Genomic DNA, 18349 nt, shown 5'->3' on the forward strand with positions numbered 1-18349 from the left:
AAAATTAAGTAACTCTCTCAGGAGCTAGCAAATCACAGAGCAGAGTTTCAAACCTACACAGTCAAGCTTTGGGATCTTTTGTTCTTCATCACTATGTTCTCTGCTGCCTTAATTAATATGTAACATATGCTTACATTTAGCACTAGCTTTTTATTTTTTTTAATTTTTTAAATTTTTTTAAAATTTATTTTAATAAACATATAATGTATTTTTATCCCCAGGGGTACAGGTCTGTGAATCGCTATGTTTACACAGTTCACAGCACTCATCATAACACATACCCTCCCCAATGTCCATTCCCCACCACCCTCTCTCGTTTCCCCTCCCCCCAGCAACCCTCAGTCTGTTTTTTGAGATTGAGTCTTTTATGGTTTGTCTCACTCCCAATCACATCTTTTCATTTTTTCTTTTCCTACCTACCCCAACCCCCCCACATTGCATCTCCACTTCCTCATATCAAAGAGATCATATGATAGTTGTCTTTCTCCGATTGACTTATTTCGCTAAGCATAATACCCTCTAGTTCCATCCACATCGTCACAAATGGCAAGATTTCATGTCTTTTGATGGCTGCATAGTATTCCATTGTGTATATATACCACATCTTCTTTATCCATTCATCTGTTGATGGACATCTAGGCTCTTTCCACAGTTTGGCTATTGTAGACATTGTTGCTATAAACATTCAGGTGCATGTGCCCCTTCGGAGCACCACGTTTGTATCTTTAGGATATATACCCAGTAGTGCAACTGCTGGGTCATAGGGTAGCTCTATTTTCAGTTTTTTGAGGAACCTCCACACTGTTTTCCAGAGTGGTTGCACCAGCTTGCATTCCCACCAGCAGTGTAGGAGGGTTCCCCTCTCTCCGCATCCTCGCCAGCATCTGTCATTTCTTGACTTGTTAATTTTAGCCATTCTGACTGGTGTGAGGTGGTATCTCATTGTGGTTTTGATCTGTATTTCTCTGATGCCGAGTGATGTGGAGCATTTTTTCATGTGTCTGTTGGCCATCTGGATGTCTTCTTTGCAGAAATGTCTGTTCCTGTCCTCTGCCCATTTCTTGACTGGATTATTTGTTCTTTGGGTGTTGAGTTTGCTAAGCTCTTTATAGATTTTGGATACTAGCCCTTTATCTGATATGTCGTTTGCAAATATCTTCTCCCATTCTGTCAGTAGTCTTTTGGTTTTGTTGACTGTTTCCTTTGCTGTGCAGAAGCTTTTGATCTTGATGAAATCCCAATAGTCCATTTTTGCCCTTGCTTCTGTTGCCTTTGGCGATGTTCCTAGGAAGAAGTTGCTGAGGTTGAGGTCAAGGAGGTTGCTGCTTGCGTTCTCCTCAAGGATTTTGATGGATTCCTTTCTCACATTGAGGTCCTTCATCCATTTTGAGTCTATTTTCATGTGTGGTGTAAGGAAATAGTCCAATTTCATTTTTCTGCATGTGGCTGTCCAATTTTCCCAGCACCATTTGTTGAAGAGGCTGTCTTTTTTCCATTGGACATTCCTTCCTGCTTTGTTGAAGCTTAGTTGACCATAGAGTTGAGGGTCTATTTCTGGGCTCTCTATTCTGTTCCATTGATCTATGTGTCTGTTTTTGTGCCAGTACCATACTGTCTTGATGATGACAGCTTTGTAATAGAGCTTGAAGTCTGGAATTGTGAAGCCACCGACTTTGGCTTTCTTTTCCAATATTCCTTCGGCTATTCGAGGTCTTTTCTGGTTCCATATAAATTTTAGGATTATTTCTACTATTTCTTTAAAAAAATGGATGGGATTTTGATAGGGATTGCATTAAATGTGTAGATTGCTTTAGGTAGAATAGACATTTTCACAATATTTGTTCTTCTAATCCATGAGCATGGAATATTTTTCCATTTCTTTGTGTCTCCCTCAATTTCTTTCATGAGTACTTTATAGTTTTCTGAGTGTAGATTCTTTGCCTCTTTGGTTAGATTTATTCCTAGGTATCTTATGGTTTTGGGTGCGATTGTAAATGGGACTGACTCCTCAATTTCTCTTTCTTCTGTCTTGTTGTTAGTGTAAAGAAATGTGACTGATTTCTGTGCATTGACTTTATATCCTGACACTTTACTGAATTCCTATACAAGTTCTAGCAGTTTTGGAGTGGAGCTTTTTGGGTTTTCCACATATAGTATTGTATCATCTGCAAAGAGTGATAGTTTGACTTCTTCTTTGCCAATTTGGATGCCTTTAATTTCTTTATGTTGTCTGATTGCTGAGGCTAGGACTTCTAGTACTATGTTGAATAGCAGTGGTGATAACGGACATCCCTGCCGTGTTCCTGACCTTAGCGGAAAAGCTTTCAGTTTTTCTCCATTGAGAATGATATTTGCGGTGGGTTTTTCATAGATGGCTTTGATAATATTGAGGTATGTGCCTTCTATCCCTACACTTTGAAGAGTTTTAATCAGGAAGGGATGCTGCACTTTGTCAAATGCTTTTTCAGCATCTACTGAGAGTATCATATGGTTTTTACTCTTTCTTTTATTAATGTATTGTATCACATTGATGGATTTGTGGATGTTGAACCAACCTTGCAGCCCTGGAATAAATCCCACTCGGTCATGGTGAATAATCCTTTTAATGTACTGTTGGATCCTATTGGCCAGTATTTTGGTGAGAATTTTCGCATTTGTGTTCATCAAGGATACTGGTCTGTAATTCTCTTTTTTGGTGGGATCCTTGTCTGGTTTTGGGATCAAGGTGATGCTGGCCTCATAGAATGAGTTTGGAAGCTTTCCTTCCATTTCTGTTTTTTGGAACAGTTTCAGGAGAATAGGAATTAATTCTTCTTTAAATGTTTGGTAGAATTCCCCTGGGAAGCCATCTGGTCCTGGACTTTTGTTTGTTTGGAGATTTTTGATGACTGTTTCAATCTCCTTACTGGTTATGGGTCTGTTCAGGTTATCTATTTCTTCCTGGTTCAGTTGTGGTAGTTTATATGTCTCTAGAAATGTATCCATTTCTTCCAGATTCTCAAATTTGTTGGCGTAGAGTTGCTCATAGTATGTTCTTATAATTGTTTGTATTTCTTTGGTGTTGGTTGTGATCTCTCCTCTTTCATTCATGATTTTATTTATTTGCGACCTTTCTCTTTTCTTTTTGATAAGTCTGGCCAGGGGTTTGTCAATCTTATGAATTCTTTCAAAGATCCAGCTCCTATGTTTTTGATTTGTTCTATTGTTTTTTTAGTTTTTATTTCATTGATTTCTGCTCTGATCTTTATGATTTCTCTTCTCCTGCTGGGTTTAGGCTTTCTTTGTTGTTCTCTCTCCAGCTCCTTTAGGTGTAGGGTTAGGTTGTGTAATTGAGACCTTTCTTGTTTCTTGAGAAAGGCTTGTGCTGCTATATATTTTCCTTTCAGGACTGCCTTTGTTGTGTCCCACAGATTTTGAACCGGTGTGTTTTCATTATCATTTGTTTCCATGAATTTTTTCAATTCTTCTTTAATATACTGGTTGACCCATTCATTTTTTAGAAGGATGCTATTTAGTCTCCATGTATTTGTGTACTTTCCAAATTTCCTCTTGTGATTGAGTTCTAGCTTCAGAGCATTGTGGTCTGAAAATATGCAGGGAATGACCCCACTCTTTTGATACCGGTTGAGACCTGATTTATGACCCAGGATGTGGTCTATTCTGGAGAATGTTCCATGTGCACTAGAGAAGAATGTATATTCAGTTGCTTTGGGATGGAATGTTCTGAATATATCTGTGATGTCCATCTGGTCCAGTGTGTCATTTAAGGCCTTTATTTCCTTGTTGATCTTTTGCTTAGATGATCTGTCCATTTCAGTGAGAGGAGTGTTAAAGTCCCCTGCTATTATTGTATTACTGTCGATGTATTTCTTTGATTTTGTTATTAATTGGTTTATATAGTTGGCTGCTCCCATGTTAGGGGCATAGATATTTAAGATTGTTAGGTCTTCTTGTTGGACAGACCCTTTGAGTATGATATAGTGTCCTTCGTCATCTCTTATTATAGTCTTTGGCTTAAAATCTAATTGATCAGATATAAGGATTGCCACCCCAGCTTTCTTCTGATGTCCACTAGCATGGTACATTGTTTTCCACCCCCTCACTTTAAATCTGGAGGTGTCTTCGGGTCTAAAATGAGTTTCTTGTAGGCAGCATATTGATGGGTTTTGTTTTTTTATCCATTCTGATACCCTGTGTCTTTGATTGGGGCATTGAGCCCATTTATTTTCAGGGTAACGATTGAGAGATATGAATTTATTGCCATTGTATGCCTGTAAGGTGACTGTTACTGTATATTGTCTCTGTTTCTTTCTGATCTACTACTTTTAAGGTCTCTCTTTGCTTAGAGGACCCCTTTCAATATTTCCTGTAGAACTGGTTTGGTGTTTGCAAATTCTTTCAGCTTTTGTTTGTCCTGGAAGCTCTTTATCTCTCCTTCTATTTTCAATGATAGTCTTGCTGGATATAGTATTCTTGGCTGCATGTTTTTCTTGTTTAGTGCTCTGAATCTATCATGCCAGTTCTTTCTGGCCTGCTAGGTCTCTGTGGATAGGTCCGCTGCCAATCTAATGCTTTTACCCTTGTATATTACAGACTTCTTTCCTGGGCTCCTTTCAGGATTTTCTCTTTGTCGCTAAGACTTGTAAATTTTACTATCAGGTGATGAGGTGTGGACCCATTTTTATTGATTTTGAGGGGCGTTCTTAGCATCTCCTGGATTTTGATGTTTGTTCCCTTTGCCATATTAGGGAAATTCTCTCCAATAATTGTCTCCAATATACCTTCTGTTCCCCTCTCTCTTTCTTCTTCTTCTGGAATCCCAAATATTCTAATGTTGTGTCGTCTTATGGTGTCGCTTATCTCTCGAATTCTCTCCTCGTGGTCTAGTATTTTTTGTCTCTCCTTTGCTCAGCTTCTTTGTTATCTGTCATTTGGTCTTCTATGTCACTAATTCTTTCTTCTGCCTCATTTATCCTAGCAGTGGGAGCTTCCATTTTTTTATTGCACCTCATTAATACCTTTTTTGATTTCAACTTGGTTAGATTTTAGTTCTTTTATTTCTCCAGAGAGGGCTTTTATCTCTCTGGAGAGTGTTTCTCTTTATATCTTCTATGTCTTTTTTGAGCCCGGCTAGAGCCTTGAGAATCGTCATTCTGAACTCTAGAGCTGTCATGTTACCAATGTCCATATTGATTAGCTCTCCAGCCTTCCGTATGGTCTCTCGTTCTTTTTTTTGAGGTGAGTTTTTCTGCCTTGTCATTTTGTCCAGATAAGATTTTCTTTCTCCTCCTGTGGAATTCCTCTGTTCTTGGTGAGTGAAGTTGGTCTTGGCTGGGTTTCTTGTTGATCTTCTGGGGGAGGGGCCTGTTGTAGTGATTCTCAAGTGTCTTTGCCGCAGTCGGAATTGCACTGCCCTTTCCAGGGGCTGGGCTAAGTAATCTGCTCGGGTTTGCTTTCAGGAGCTTTTGTTCCCTGAGTGCTTTCCGTAGAGTTCTGGAGGACGGGAATGAATATGGCGGCCTCCCAATCTCTGGCCCGGAGGAGCCGAGAGCTTGGGGTTCCGCTCCTCAGTGCGCCCTCAGAGAAAAGTGCCCAACTGCCCCGCCTCCCTGGCCTGCGGTCGCGCCTTGAGGAAAGCAGTCAATTGCTGGAACCTGGAGAAAAGCACCCCATCGCTTCCATCTCCGTGGCCTCTGGCCACGCTCCGAACCCACCCAGCCTGCGACCTGCACAAGGTAACCCCGGGCTGGGAGCTCACTCCTTTGCTTTGTCGCTGTAGCCGGCTTCCCTGCTTTAATACCTGTGAGCTCTGCAGCACACAGACACCCTCGGTCCTTCTGTGACCCCGCGGGACCTGGGGTTATGCTGATACCCCCTGGTTTCCCCCCGGTTTAGCCTCTGGAGTGATATCTCCCAGTGGACTAGACTTTTAAAAGTCCCAATTTTGTGCTCTGTTGCTCTGCCGCTTGCCAGGACCCGGCCCCTCCCCCCGGTGTCTATCTTCCCATCGCTTTGGATTCACTTCTCCACAGGTCCTACCTTTCAGAAAGTGATCGATATTCTGTTTCTAGAGTTGTTGCTCTTTTTCTCTTCGATTTCCCATTGGATTTCTAGGTGTTCACAATGGTTAGATAAGCTATCTAGCTGATCTCCTGCTACCTGATGTCGTCTCAGTCTGCTACTTCTCTGCCATCTTGATTCCTCCCCCCAAAAAAGCATTTTATTCAGAGATAATGCTGTCCCATTAAAAATCTCATAGAAGTTTCCCACAATTCTATGCCACAGCTTCCCATACAGTGAATGGTGCATACCATTTGCTATGGAGCAAACCATGATGACTATGAAATCTGTGTGGTTCATAATTACATGTATAGGCTTCTTGCAATTGAAAAACTAGCTCTAACTATATGATAAATCCATATTCCTATCCCTCCTGGAACCAGAACCAGTAGCTAAATTTTTGTGAAAATTTGTTAGGTCCAGATTCAAGCCTAGTTGTGTTTTCTTTTCTTTTTTTTTTTCCCTTGAATGACTTTCATAATACATGGGGTCACTGAAATTTTTTCTGACCAGGAGATGCATACTTTCTCACTTTGCTTTTGCCCAGTTACTGAAATGAAGAGACTATGGTAAGTAGAGTAATTTTGTTTGAGGTGTTATGATTCATGCCATCCTGTACTGCTGTCAAAGGCATTTAAGAATACCAGGCTCTGAAAGATGTAGTAAAATGAAGGGACACCTGCAACCCAACATGCATAGCAGCAATGTCCACAATAGCTAAACTGTGGAAGGAGCCAAGATGCCCTTCAACAGATGAATGGATAAAGAAGATGTGGTCCAGATCTACAATGGAATATTATTCCACCATCAGAAAAGATGAATACTTACCATTTACATCAACATGGACATGGAGGGTATTATGCTAAGTTAAATAAGTCAATAGGAGAAAGGCAGTTATCATATGGTTTCACTCATATGTGGAATATAAGAAACAGTGCAGAGCACCATAAGGGAAGGGAGGGAAAATTGAATGGGAATAAATAAGAAAGGGATAAAAACCATGAGATACTCTTAAATACAGGAAAGAAATTGAGGATTGCTGAAGGGGAGGTTGGGGGAGGGATGGGGTAACTGGGTGATGGGCACTAAGGAGGGCACATGATGTGGTGAACACTGGGTGTATGTAATACACAACTGATGATTTGTTGAACACTACATCTGAAACTAATGATGTGTTATGTGTTGGCCAATTGAATTTGAATAATAAAAAAATACCAGAGTTTGGGGATGCCTGGGTAGCTCAGTTAGTTAAGCATCCAACTCTTGACTTCAGGACAGGTCATGATCTCGAGGTTGCAAGGTCAAGAACTGTGTCTGTCGGGCTCTGTGCTAGGTGGAGCATATGCTTGAGATTCTCTCTCTCCCTCCTCCTGTGCCCCTTCTCTCCATTCTCTCTCTCTTTCTCAAATAAATAGATGAAAAAAAAATGAATGCCATGATTTGTTTGGGTACTTTCGAAAATTACTTCTTTGTAGCAGTTTATTTTTACCCCTGTCAAAAAGGCCCCAATTTCTAATTGCGGGGGAAAATTTGCTATCTCATGATTTGTACATCTCATATAAAAGATATTCAGTCAGAATTCAAATACATAGTCAAGTAGTTAGCTTCTCAGTGTAAGAGAAGATTCTTTTTGTAATCAGGTATATCTGTTCAAAACATCTTATTAAACAACAACTTTATTGGTGTCTCTTTACCTGAAGCTAAGAGAGAATCTTGTTAAAGTAATGAGAATGTGGAAAAAGATAATATAAAAATAAATGGGGAGAAAAGATACAACTTGTGTTTTTACATCACAGCTAATATTTTTTCATAAGTAGTATTCTTCAAAATAAAAGGTAACACTGGAAATAATCCAAATGCTTGTCAGCTAGTGAATAATTAAACAAAAAGCAACATATCCGGGGCACCTGGGTGGCTCAGTGGGTTAAAGCCTCTGCCTTCAGCTCCAGTCATGATCCCAGGGTCCTGGGATCGAGCCCCACATTGGGCTCTCTGCTCAGCGGGGAGCCTGCTTCCCCCTCTATCTCTCTCTGCCTGCCTCTCTGACTACTTGTGATCTGTGTCTGTTAAATAAATAAATAAAATCTTTTAAAAAATTAACCTTTAAAAAAATCAATATACCCATGTAATGGAATACTTTTCAGCAATAAAAAGGAAGAAACCACTGATACATGCTACCTCATGGATGAATGTCAAAAACATTATGCTAAGTAAAAGAAGCCAGACATAAAAGACCACATATTTTATCTATTTGGGTAAAATATCCAGAAAATGCAGTCCTAAAGAGGCAGAAAGTAGGTTAGTTATTGCCAAGCACTGGGGGTGTGGAAGGAGATTAACTGTAAACGGGCATGATGGGTATTTGGGGGGTGATCAAGATGTTCTAAGATAGATTTGTGATGATGGTTGCACAACTCTGTGTATTTAATAAAAATCATTGAAATATACACTTAAATAGGTGAATTTTACTGTGTATGAATTATACTTCAATAAAGCTATTAAAGAATGGAGATGATAGATGAGAGATAGGTGACAGATAAATTTGAAAAGAAAAAAAAACAGTGTATGCTTTACAAAGAGGTGAGCTGATTATTTAATTTATAGGTATTCATTAACATATCATAAATGTGTTTCTCCAAGTCTCATACATCTTTACCAGTATATGTTGTTTCATTTTCACTGATTATTTCCTGACATTTATTTTGAAAAAACAAAGGCAACTGGGGAATAGGTATGACTTCCAATTAAGAGTTTTCCATCACCTAGTTTTAGAAATAAAATATTTATAGATACTTTTAGAGGTAAAGGAAACACAGTGGAAATTTTGACCTGTTAATTTGTGAACATTCTGATATTAATTTTGTTTTTTCCAGAAGAATTACCATTTCAAATCCCAATGATGAAGTCACCCTTGGACAAGATCCAGCTGACTCCTGGGCAGCTATTGTCTCCTGGATTCCCTGGGCCATTCATTTTTGCTGATAGTCTGTCCTCCGTGGAGACTCTGTTGACCAACATTCAGGTCAACAATATTTCTATAAACAAAATAAATGTAATACAAGACATTAGCATCTACATAAATTATTTCATATTTGAGAAACTAAAACAGATAAGATGAACCGCATGTCATTTGCTGCACTTTGACAGGGTCTACTGAAAGTGGCTTTGGATAATGCTCACATCCAGGAGAAGCAGATTCAACAAGAAAAAAAGGAACTGCAAATGGAGCTCTATAGAGAGAGAGAAATTAGAGAAAACCTTGAAAGACAACTTGCAGTTGAGCTTCAAAGCAGAAGTAAGTTTGACAAGTTCAATTACAGAATAAACACTTTGTTGTAGATATTTTCAAAAGTAGTAGAAATATCCTCAGATTTAGTTTGGAACTACTGAAAAAAATGACAAGCTAAGAATCAAATACTATGTGTAATCCACATGGCAAGATATTTATACCATTTCTCTTTATTATAAAAGATAATGAACTAGATCTGGACTTCAGGCCAGTTGCCAATTTGGAAAATATGAATATTCTTAGTTTTCTCACAATTTCATAAAATACTCCTGGATATAGATAATCTAATAATTTCTTGTAGAAGAAATGCTTAATCTTTGCCAAGAATAGTGCTGGATTCTGGGGATTTAAGATAAATAAAACTCAGTCCCTGTCCTTCAGAGATTTGTATTTTAGAAGGCTAGCACAACCAACCAGTTAATTTCAAGACAAAGTGGCAAGAGCAATGATGTACAGTATATATGGTTATATAGAGAAGAGGTAGTTAGTGCAGCTTGGTGGGGAAGTGAATAGTTGAGGAACGCTTCTTGATGCTGATACTTGAACCTGAGTCTTGAAGATCAGTAGGCTAAGAAAGGGCATGAGAGTATCTTAGTGATTTAGACGTTCTAGACAGAGGTATCAGTGAACATAGGCATGAATGTAAGCAGCAGCATACATTGGCAACTATAAACAGTTTGTTATTACTGTGTCTCTGAATTTTTTGAAGTGAATTGTGGGAGATGATGGAGAAAGATGAGGGTAGAAGCTAAATTGTGACGGACTTTTTTAACAATGTGAAAAATTAGCTTGGATTTTGTCTTACTGGTGATGGGAAGTAGTCAAAGATAAACAAGGGGAATGATCTGGTCTGATTTCAATTAGACCACTTTGGTGTTGGGGATAGATTAGAAAGGGCTTAGAGTAAGACTAAAAACAAGGAAAGGGGCACCTGGGTGGCTCAGTGGGTTAAGCCTCTGCCTTCGGCTCAGGTCATGGTCTCAGGGTCCTGGGATCGAGCCCCCATCGGGCTCTCTGCTCAGCGGGGAGCCTGCTTCCCCCTTTCCCTCTGCCTGCCTCTCTGCCTACTTGTGATCTCCCTCTCTGTCAAATAAATAAATAAAATCTTTAAAAAAATAAATAAAATAAAAACAAGGAAATTACGTAAAAAGAATTTGCTCCTTTTGAGTAAAAAGAGTTTGCTCCTGGCAGTGGTGATGAGGACTGAACTAGGATAGCATAAATAGGGATGGAGACAAAAGAGAGAATGGGAAATTAATGTTCACAAATAGAACTAACTTTCCAACCATGGGTGGACATTAGATTATGTACAGATATGGATAAAGAGACTAGTTCATATCAAAACCAGAGATAATTTCTAAAACTTCACTTCAGCCAATAATTTCCACATTTTCCTTACACTTACCTTAAAATACTAAACAGCAGCAAAGTGATGATTGTGAATTTCAACTTCACTTCTCTGCTTACTCTTCTGTGGAAGAGTCACAAAGTAAAAATTCAATAAAATAGTTGAAGTGTGGGAAGGAGAGGCAAAGGAAGGGAGAGAAAATCCACAAGGTAGACAATGCCTCCTTAAGAAAGGAAGAGTAATTACAGTTGAGTGAAATCCACTAACTTTACATTATTCCAAAGTACTGTATTATATTCCAAAAGTTTTAGCAAGTAATTAAAAACTTACTGTATATTTTCCTTAAAGTCTAGGAATCATTCTTAGTCTGGTTCAAAATATGAATTTAGTCACTGCATTTAAAAAGAATTAAACCTGTTTAAAAAATAAAATCTTTAAAAAATGGGGGCACTTTGTTGGCTCAGTTGGTAGAGCATATGACTCCTGATCTCAAGGTTGTAAGTTCAAGCCCTACATTGGTTGTAGAGTTTACATAAATAAACAGACAAATAAATAAATAAAATCTTAAAAACAAAAGAATTGAACCTCTCATTATCTTGCCAAACTCATTAAATACTATTAAGCAAAAGCTAATTTGTCTTTTTGAAACTTAGAAAAATTCATTTATTTCTTGTATTAGGTATACAAAATATTATTATGATTAGCAGTCATAAAGACACATGTTTTAGTAGGATAATTTTTATACTAAAGAATCTAATAATAATATGTTAAATATAATAATAGTCTTAGATTGACTTATGCATATCTACTACATAGAGTAAAATTGGCTTCTAACTTTAAAGGTTGTATTCATATCAATTTCTGTTTCTTAACTTCTCATAGACTCCTCAGGTCTATCTTTTAACTACTATCACATCTATTGTATTTTAAAAAGACCTAAAAATGATAGGGGCACCTGGATGGCCCAGTTGGTTGAGCATCTGCCATTGGCTAAGGTTGTGATCCTGGGGTCCTGAGATGGAGTCCAGAGCTGGGCTCCCTACTCAGTGGGGAGCCTGCTTTTCCCTCTTTCTCCCTCTTCATCTACCCCTCCCCACTGCTCATAATCTCCCCTCACATCCCTGCTCATGGGTTTATGGCTTAAGCTCCCCTCCCCCCCATGCTCTCCACAACACTCATCATGTTCTCCCCATACCTGTTCATGCTCTACCCCCTTTCCGTTCATGCTCTCTCACTTGCACTCTCAAGTAAATAAATAAAATATTTAAGAAAAATAAAAATAAAAAAGGCCTTGACATTGTAGATGTAATATTATATCTATTATCAAACTAATTCTGAAATATTTGTATTTAATAAATGTAGCATATTATTATTATATAATAATAACACCACTGTTACTACCATATCACATTATCATTACTACTATCATTACTGTCACTGCTACTACTATACTACTAGTACTTCTACTAGTACTACTACTACTGGCTAATGCTTATCAACTATCTGCTATGTGCTAAGCACTACTTTGAACATTTACATCTAATGACTAACATAATTATAAGAAACTGTTAATCTGGGGGCACCTGGGTGGCTCAGTGGGCTAAAGCCTCTGCCTTCAGCTCCAGTCATGATCTCAGGGTCCTGGGATCGAGCCCCGTGTCAGGCTCTCTGCCCAACAGGGAGCTTGCTTCCTCCTCTCTCTCTCTCTCTGCCTGCCTCTCTGCCTACTTGTAATCTCTGTCTGTCAAATAAATAAATAAATAAAATATTAAAAAAAGAAACTGTTAATCTGTTATCTTCACTGATTAAGAAAAAATTATGTACTTCATCTCTATGAACCTCAGTATCCTCATCTATTATAATAGTTGAACTGGATACTCACTTAAATTCCTTTCTAGTTCCCTAAATATCTCATATCCAGTATAACCAACTTTTTTTTGACAAAGGGTGAACTCTTTATCTGAAGTCATATGATTGAAAGGAAAGAGGGGGGAAATTGATCTTATGCTCAAAAGTAGCAACTGTCCAAGTATATAGAAAGAATATAATTATATATGTGTAAATATTCCACAAAAACATAGTTATATATGTGTATATATATTTAGAATTCTTATTATTTTTCTAGTTAAAAAAGTAATGAGATATAGTCCCAGAAAAAGTGCTAGGTACATAGTAAGTCTTAAATAAATAGTAGTTATTATTTTTATTTATGTAATTTAAAATGTAATACGCTGATGCTGTGGAATTGTTGAGCACAATGTTCAAGAGAGAATTCTTAAGATGTTTTACAATACAACTAAATAAGTTTATAAGTAGCACAGGGACAGGACCCATGGGCAGAAAGAGTTGTACTTTTTACTCCATGAAGCTGGTGGTTATATGCTTAATGCTCAAAGGAGAGGGGATATGCAGGGGGTATTACATAATAAATGTATTTTTCAAATATCTACTCATAAAATTGTTTCACAATATTTCTCTGGCGCTTATCATTCAATTCATATTAACTATCAGCGAGATTTATAGGCAGTCATGAGACACTTTAAGAATGTAGCAATTAGCACATATGTGATCTTTATCAGAATGATACAGGCTATAGGTCAGTCTTTTGAGCTAAAGGTGCACATTTTTTGCTTCTTTCTTCACCATGACATTGTTTGTAATATGTGTAGTCATAAATTTAAAGGGAATCAACATATAGGATATTTTTGAGCCAATAATTTTACTAGAAGCAAAATTTTGGATTATTAAGAACATTAAGTTATACAATGATTTGAATAATCTAGATTTCTGATTTAAATAATTGTTAAATGCTTTATATGAATGGTGATAATTAAGTATAATTAAAATACTAAAATATTTTTATGTTGAACCTGATTTAATACTTCTCACTAAAAATAACAGAACCCAGGCCAGGGGTGCCTGGATGGCTCAGTCAGTTAAGCACCAGATTCCTGGTTTTGGCTCAGGTCATGATCTTGTGGGTTGTGAGACAGATCCTGCATCGGGGCTCCACACTCAGTGTGGAGTCTGCTTGAAGTTTTTCTCCCTCTGTCCCTTACCCCTCTTAAAATAAATAAATATCTAAAAAAATAAAAAAAAACCCAGAAATCATATAATCTCAGTTTCTTTGTTTCAAGTTTTCCAATTTTATTACCTCAGACCTCTGAATTTTTGTTTCACGTAAACATAAATTTACCTGGGCAAATTATGCTTTTGAAGTAGCTGAAGGTCATTTATGTGAAAGACCTTGAACTCTGAAATAAATACAAGTGACAATTAAATTACCATCATAATTAGTTCAATAAAATATTTAATTATATGTGAACACTTCTAACATCTTTTAAATGTCATAAAAATTTAATTTTGCATGGTTTTTTAATGTTTTTCTATTGTCACAATGAAAATATCTCAATTTTTAAAAACTGATTCAGAACGACTGTGAAGATTGGTATGCTTAAAACCCTGCTATGAATCAATATATTGCAGGTGCCCAATAATTTTATCTAAAAAAACATATGCACCACAAAAGTGAAAGCAAAAGGAAGTAAATTGTATGACTGAACACTGTTGAATCTAATGAGAATTGGAACCAAAAGAAGTTAATGATATTGTTTGTGTCTTTCTCTGTATCTGTATCTATGATTTAAAATCCACAAAAACTGGCAAACATATTTTATTGACCAAAGTTTTGCCAACTATTTACCTTTTCATGTTTTAGCTACCATGCAGAAGCGTCTAAAGAAGGAGAAAAAAGCCAAGAGAAAACTGCAGGAAGCCTTGGAATTTGAATCAAAGCGCCGGGAACAAGTGGAACAAGCACTTAAGCAAGCCACTACTAGTGACAGTGGTCTGAGGATGTTGAAAGGTAATGTCTGATTTGGACTTTCACACTCAGGGTATATAAAGAAAAAAAACCAATTTAAAAAAGAGAGGGGGGCGCCTGTGTAGCTTGGGGCACCTGCGTGGCTCAGTGGGTTAAAGCCTCTGACTTAGGCTCAGGTCATGATCCCAGTGTCCTGGGATCCAGCCCCATGTGGGGTTCTCTGCTCGGCAGGGAGCCTGCTTCCCCCCACCTCTCTCTGCCCGCCTCTCTGCCTACTTGTGATCTCTGTCTGTCAAATAAATAAATAAATAAATCTTTAAAAAAGAGAGGGAAGAAAGGAAGGAAGGAAGGATGGAAGAAAGGAAGGAAGTGAGGGAGGGGAAGAAGAAGAGAAGGAAAGGGAAGGGAAGGGAGAAAGGAAGGGAGGAAGATCTAGAAAGAGGGTGAGAGGGTGGAAGGAAGAGAGAGAAGAAAGAAAGGGAGAAAGGAAGGAAGGGAAGAAGGAAGGAAGGAAGGAAAGATGGAAGAGTGGGAGGGGCAGGGTTTGTTCAAGAATAATTAAAGAAAATCAATTTGAGGCCAAGTGTTTCAGTTATTAACTAAATGTGTCAAAATAATCCCTATTCCGAGAGATACAAATAGCCTAGGAATAACAGGAAACCCCACTGACTTTTACAGTAGAAGCAGTAATACTGATAACCTCCTTGTACTTAAAACATGAGTATTTTATATCCATTCATATTAAAATATGCTGATGATTGTTGTACTTTTTTAATGAATTATAGGATGCTGGTTTCTTTAATGTAGATTGCATCAGTGTTGAGGGTTTAAGTAGGGCCTGGATGAAAAAAAAATATGTTTTAAGTACATTCCTGGAGATTCTGTGAGAAGAGATGCTTCTGTCATGAAATCTCTTAATTACAAATTTTTCTTATTACGTTTTCAATTATGAAACCCCACATCATTTCTTCTCATAGAATATTCAGATTCTTCTTTCACAGCACACTGACAGCTTGTATTTTTAACTGATATGTTAAATATACATATGTATATTAACTAATATGTGTGTATAGCAAGTGTAAGCTCAATAATTTTACATGCACGTGTACGCATACCCTATACACATGTATGACACACACATAAAACTAAAAGTGTGCTTCAATGTCCTATACCAAGAATGAGTAAAGAATTTTTTACAAACATGAGTCATATTCTTTCTTTCCAGAAGTTAAATTCCCTTTTTACTGTGACTGTCTTGGATCATTGTGCTCACAATCAATAGAAATACAGTGCTATGAGTGTTCTGTAGTTCCTCGAGTACAGATCCTTAAGCTCTTTTGTTAGGTTTATTCCGAGGTATCTTATGGTTCTTGGTGATGTAGTAAATGGAATCGATTCTCTAATTTGCCTTTCTGTATTTTCATTGTTAGTGTATAAGAAAGCCACTGATTTCTGGACATTGACTTTGTATCCTGCCACATTACTGAAATTCTGTATGAGTTCTAGAAGTTTGGGGGTGGAGTCTTTCAGATTTTCCATATAAAGAATCATGTCATCTGCGAAGAGAGAGAGTTTGACTTCTTCCTTGCCAATTTGGATACCTTTTATTTCTCTTTGTTGTCTGATTGCTGTTGCTAGGACTTCTAATACAATGTCGAACAAGAGTGGTGAGAGTGGGCATCCTTGTCGTGTTCCTGATCTCAATGGGAAGGCTGCAAGCTTTTTCACATTAAGGATGATATTTGCTGTGGGTCTTTCATAGATAGATTTTATGAAGTTTATGAATGTTCCCTCTATCCCTATACTTTGAAGCATTTGCATCAGGAACAGATGCTGGATTTTGTCAAAAGCTTTTTCTGCATCAATTGAGAGGATCATGTGGTTCTTCTCTCTTCTCTTATTGATTTGTTCTATCACGTTGATTGATTTGCGAAAGTTGAACCATCCTTGTAACCCAGGGATGAATCCCACCTGGTTATGGTGGATAATCTTTTTAATGTGCTGTTGGATCCTGTTTGCTAGGATCTTGTTGAGAATCTTAGCATCCATATTCATCAGTGATATTGGTCTGAAATGCTCCTTTTTGGTAGGGTCTTTGCCTGGTTTGGGGATCAGGGTAATGCTGGCTTCATAGGGAGAGTCTGGAAGTTTTCCTTCTGTTTCTATTTTTTGAAACAGCTTCAAGAGAATAGGTGTTATTTCTTCTTTGAAAGTTTGATAGAATTCCCCAGGGAATCTGTCGGGTCCTGGGCTCTTGTTTTTTGGGAGGCTTTTGATCACTGCTTCAATCTTGTTACTAGATATCGGTCTATTCAGGTTGTCAATTTCTTCCTGGTTCAATTTTGGGAGTTTATAGTTTTCCAGGAATGCATCCATTTCATCTAGGTTGCTTAGCTTATTGTCATATAACTGTTGATAATAACTTCTGATGATTGTTCCTACTTCCTTGGTGTTACTTGTGATCTCTCCCTTTTCATTAATAATTTTATTAATTTGGGCTTTCTGTCTTTTCTTTTGAATTAGTGTGGCCAATAATTTATCGATCTTATTGATTCTTTCAAAAAACCAGCTTCTAGTTTCATTGATACATTCTACTGTATCTCTGGTTTCTACTTCACACTCATAAAAGAAATTGATGAAGACACAAAAAGATGGAAGACCATTCCATGCTCTTGGATCAGAAGAATAAACATTGCTAAAATGTCTATACTGCCTAGAGCAATCTATACATTTTATGCCATTCTGATCAAAATTCCACCAGTATTTTTCAAAGAGCTGGAGCAAATGATGCTAAAATTTGTATGGAATCAGAAGAGACCCCGAATCGCTAAGGAAATGTTGACAAACAAAAATAAAACTGGCAGCATCATGTTACCTGATTTCAAGCTTTACTACAAAGCTGTGATTACCAAGACAGCATGGTACTGGCATAAAAACAGACACATAGACCAGTGGAACAGAGTAGAGAGCCCAGATATGGACCCTCAACTCTATGGTCAAATAATCTTCAACAAAGCAGGAAAAAATATCCAGTGGAAAAAAGACAGCCTCTTCAATAAATGGTGCTGGGAAAACTGGACAGCTATATGTAGAAGAATGAAACTCGACCATTCTCTTACACCATACACAAAGATAAACTCGAAATGGATAAAACACCTCAACGTGAGACAGGAATCCATCAGAATCCTAGAGGAGAACATAGGCAGTACCCTCTTCGATATCAGCCACAGCAACTTCTTTCAAGATATGTCTCCAAAGGCGATGGAAACAAAAGCAAAAATGAACTTTTGGGACTTCATCAAGATCAAAAGCTTCTGCACAGCAAAAGAAACAGTCAACAAAACAAAGAGGCAACCCACAGAATGGGAGAAGATATTTGCAAATGACAGTACAGACAAAAGGTTGATATCCAGGATCTATAAAGAACTTAAACTCAACACACACAAAACAGACAATCATATTAAAAAATGGGCAGAAGATATGAACAGACACTTCTCCAATGAAGACATACAAATGGCTATCAGACACATGAAAAAATGTTCATCATCACTAGCCATCAGGGAGATTCAAATCAAAACCACATTGAGATACCACCTTACACCAGTTAGAATGGCCAAAATTAGCAAGACAGGAAACAACGTGTGTTGGAGAGGATGTGGAGAAAGGGGAACCCTCTGACACTCTTGGTGGGAATGCAAGCTGGTGCAGCCACTTTGGAGAACAGTGTGGAGATTCCTCAAGAAGTTAAAAATAGAGCTTCCTTATGACCCTGCCATTGCACTACTGGGTATTTCCCCCAAAGATACAGATGTAGTGAAAAGAAGGGCCA

At 37.7% G+C, this 18349-nt stretch overlaps 1 protein-coding gene across 3 annotated transcripts in view; it reads left to right on the forward strand.

The window, feature by feature from the left end:
- The window catches only part of DACH2 (dachshund family transcription factor 2), a gene marked incomplete at both ends in the record, with an annotated part of 854168 nt that overhangs the window by 818839 nt on the left and 16980 nt on the right, over positions 1-18349 (forward strand). For 2 of the 3 annotated variants that reach the window (XM_080794935.1, XM_080794936.1), the window contains 3 exons: positions 8934-9082; positions 9208-9355; positions 14416-14562. In XM_080794935.1, the coding sequence (XP_080651061.1) occupies positions 8934-9082; positions 9208-9355; positions 14416-14562 (444 nt within the window). Of the gene's footprint in view, positions 1-8933; positions 9113-9207; positions 9356-14415; positions 14563-18349 lie in introns of all 3 variants that reach the window. The other variant, XM_080794934.1, reaches the window with a different exon arrangement.

Source organism: Martes martes, assembly GCF_963455335.1.
Source record: "Martes martes genome assembly, chromosome: X".
In the NCBI taxonomy this organism is placed as follows: domain Eukaryota; kingdom Metazoa; phylum Chordata; class Mammalia; order Carnivora; family Mustelidae; genus Martes; species Martes martes.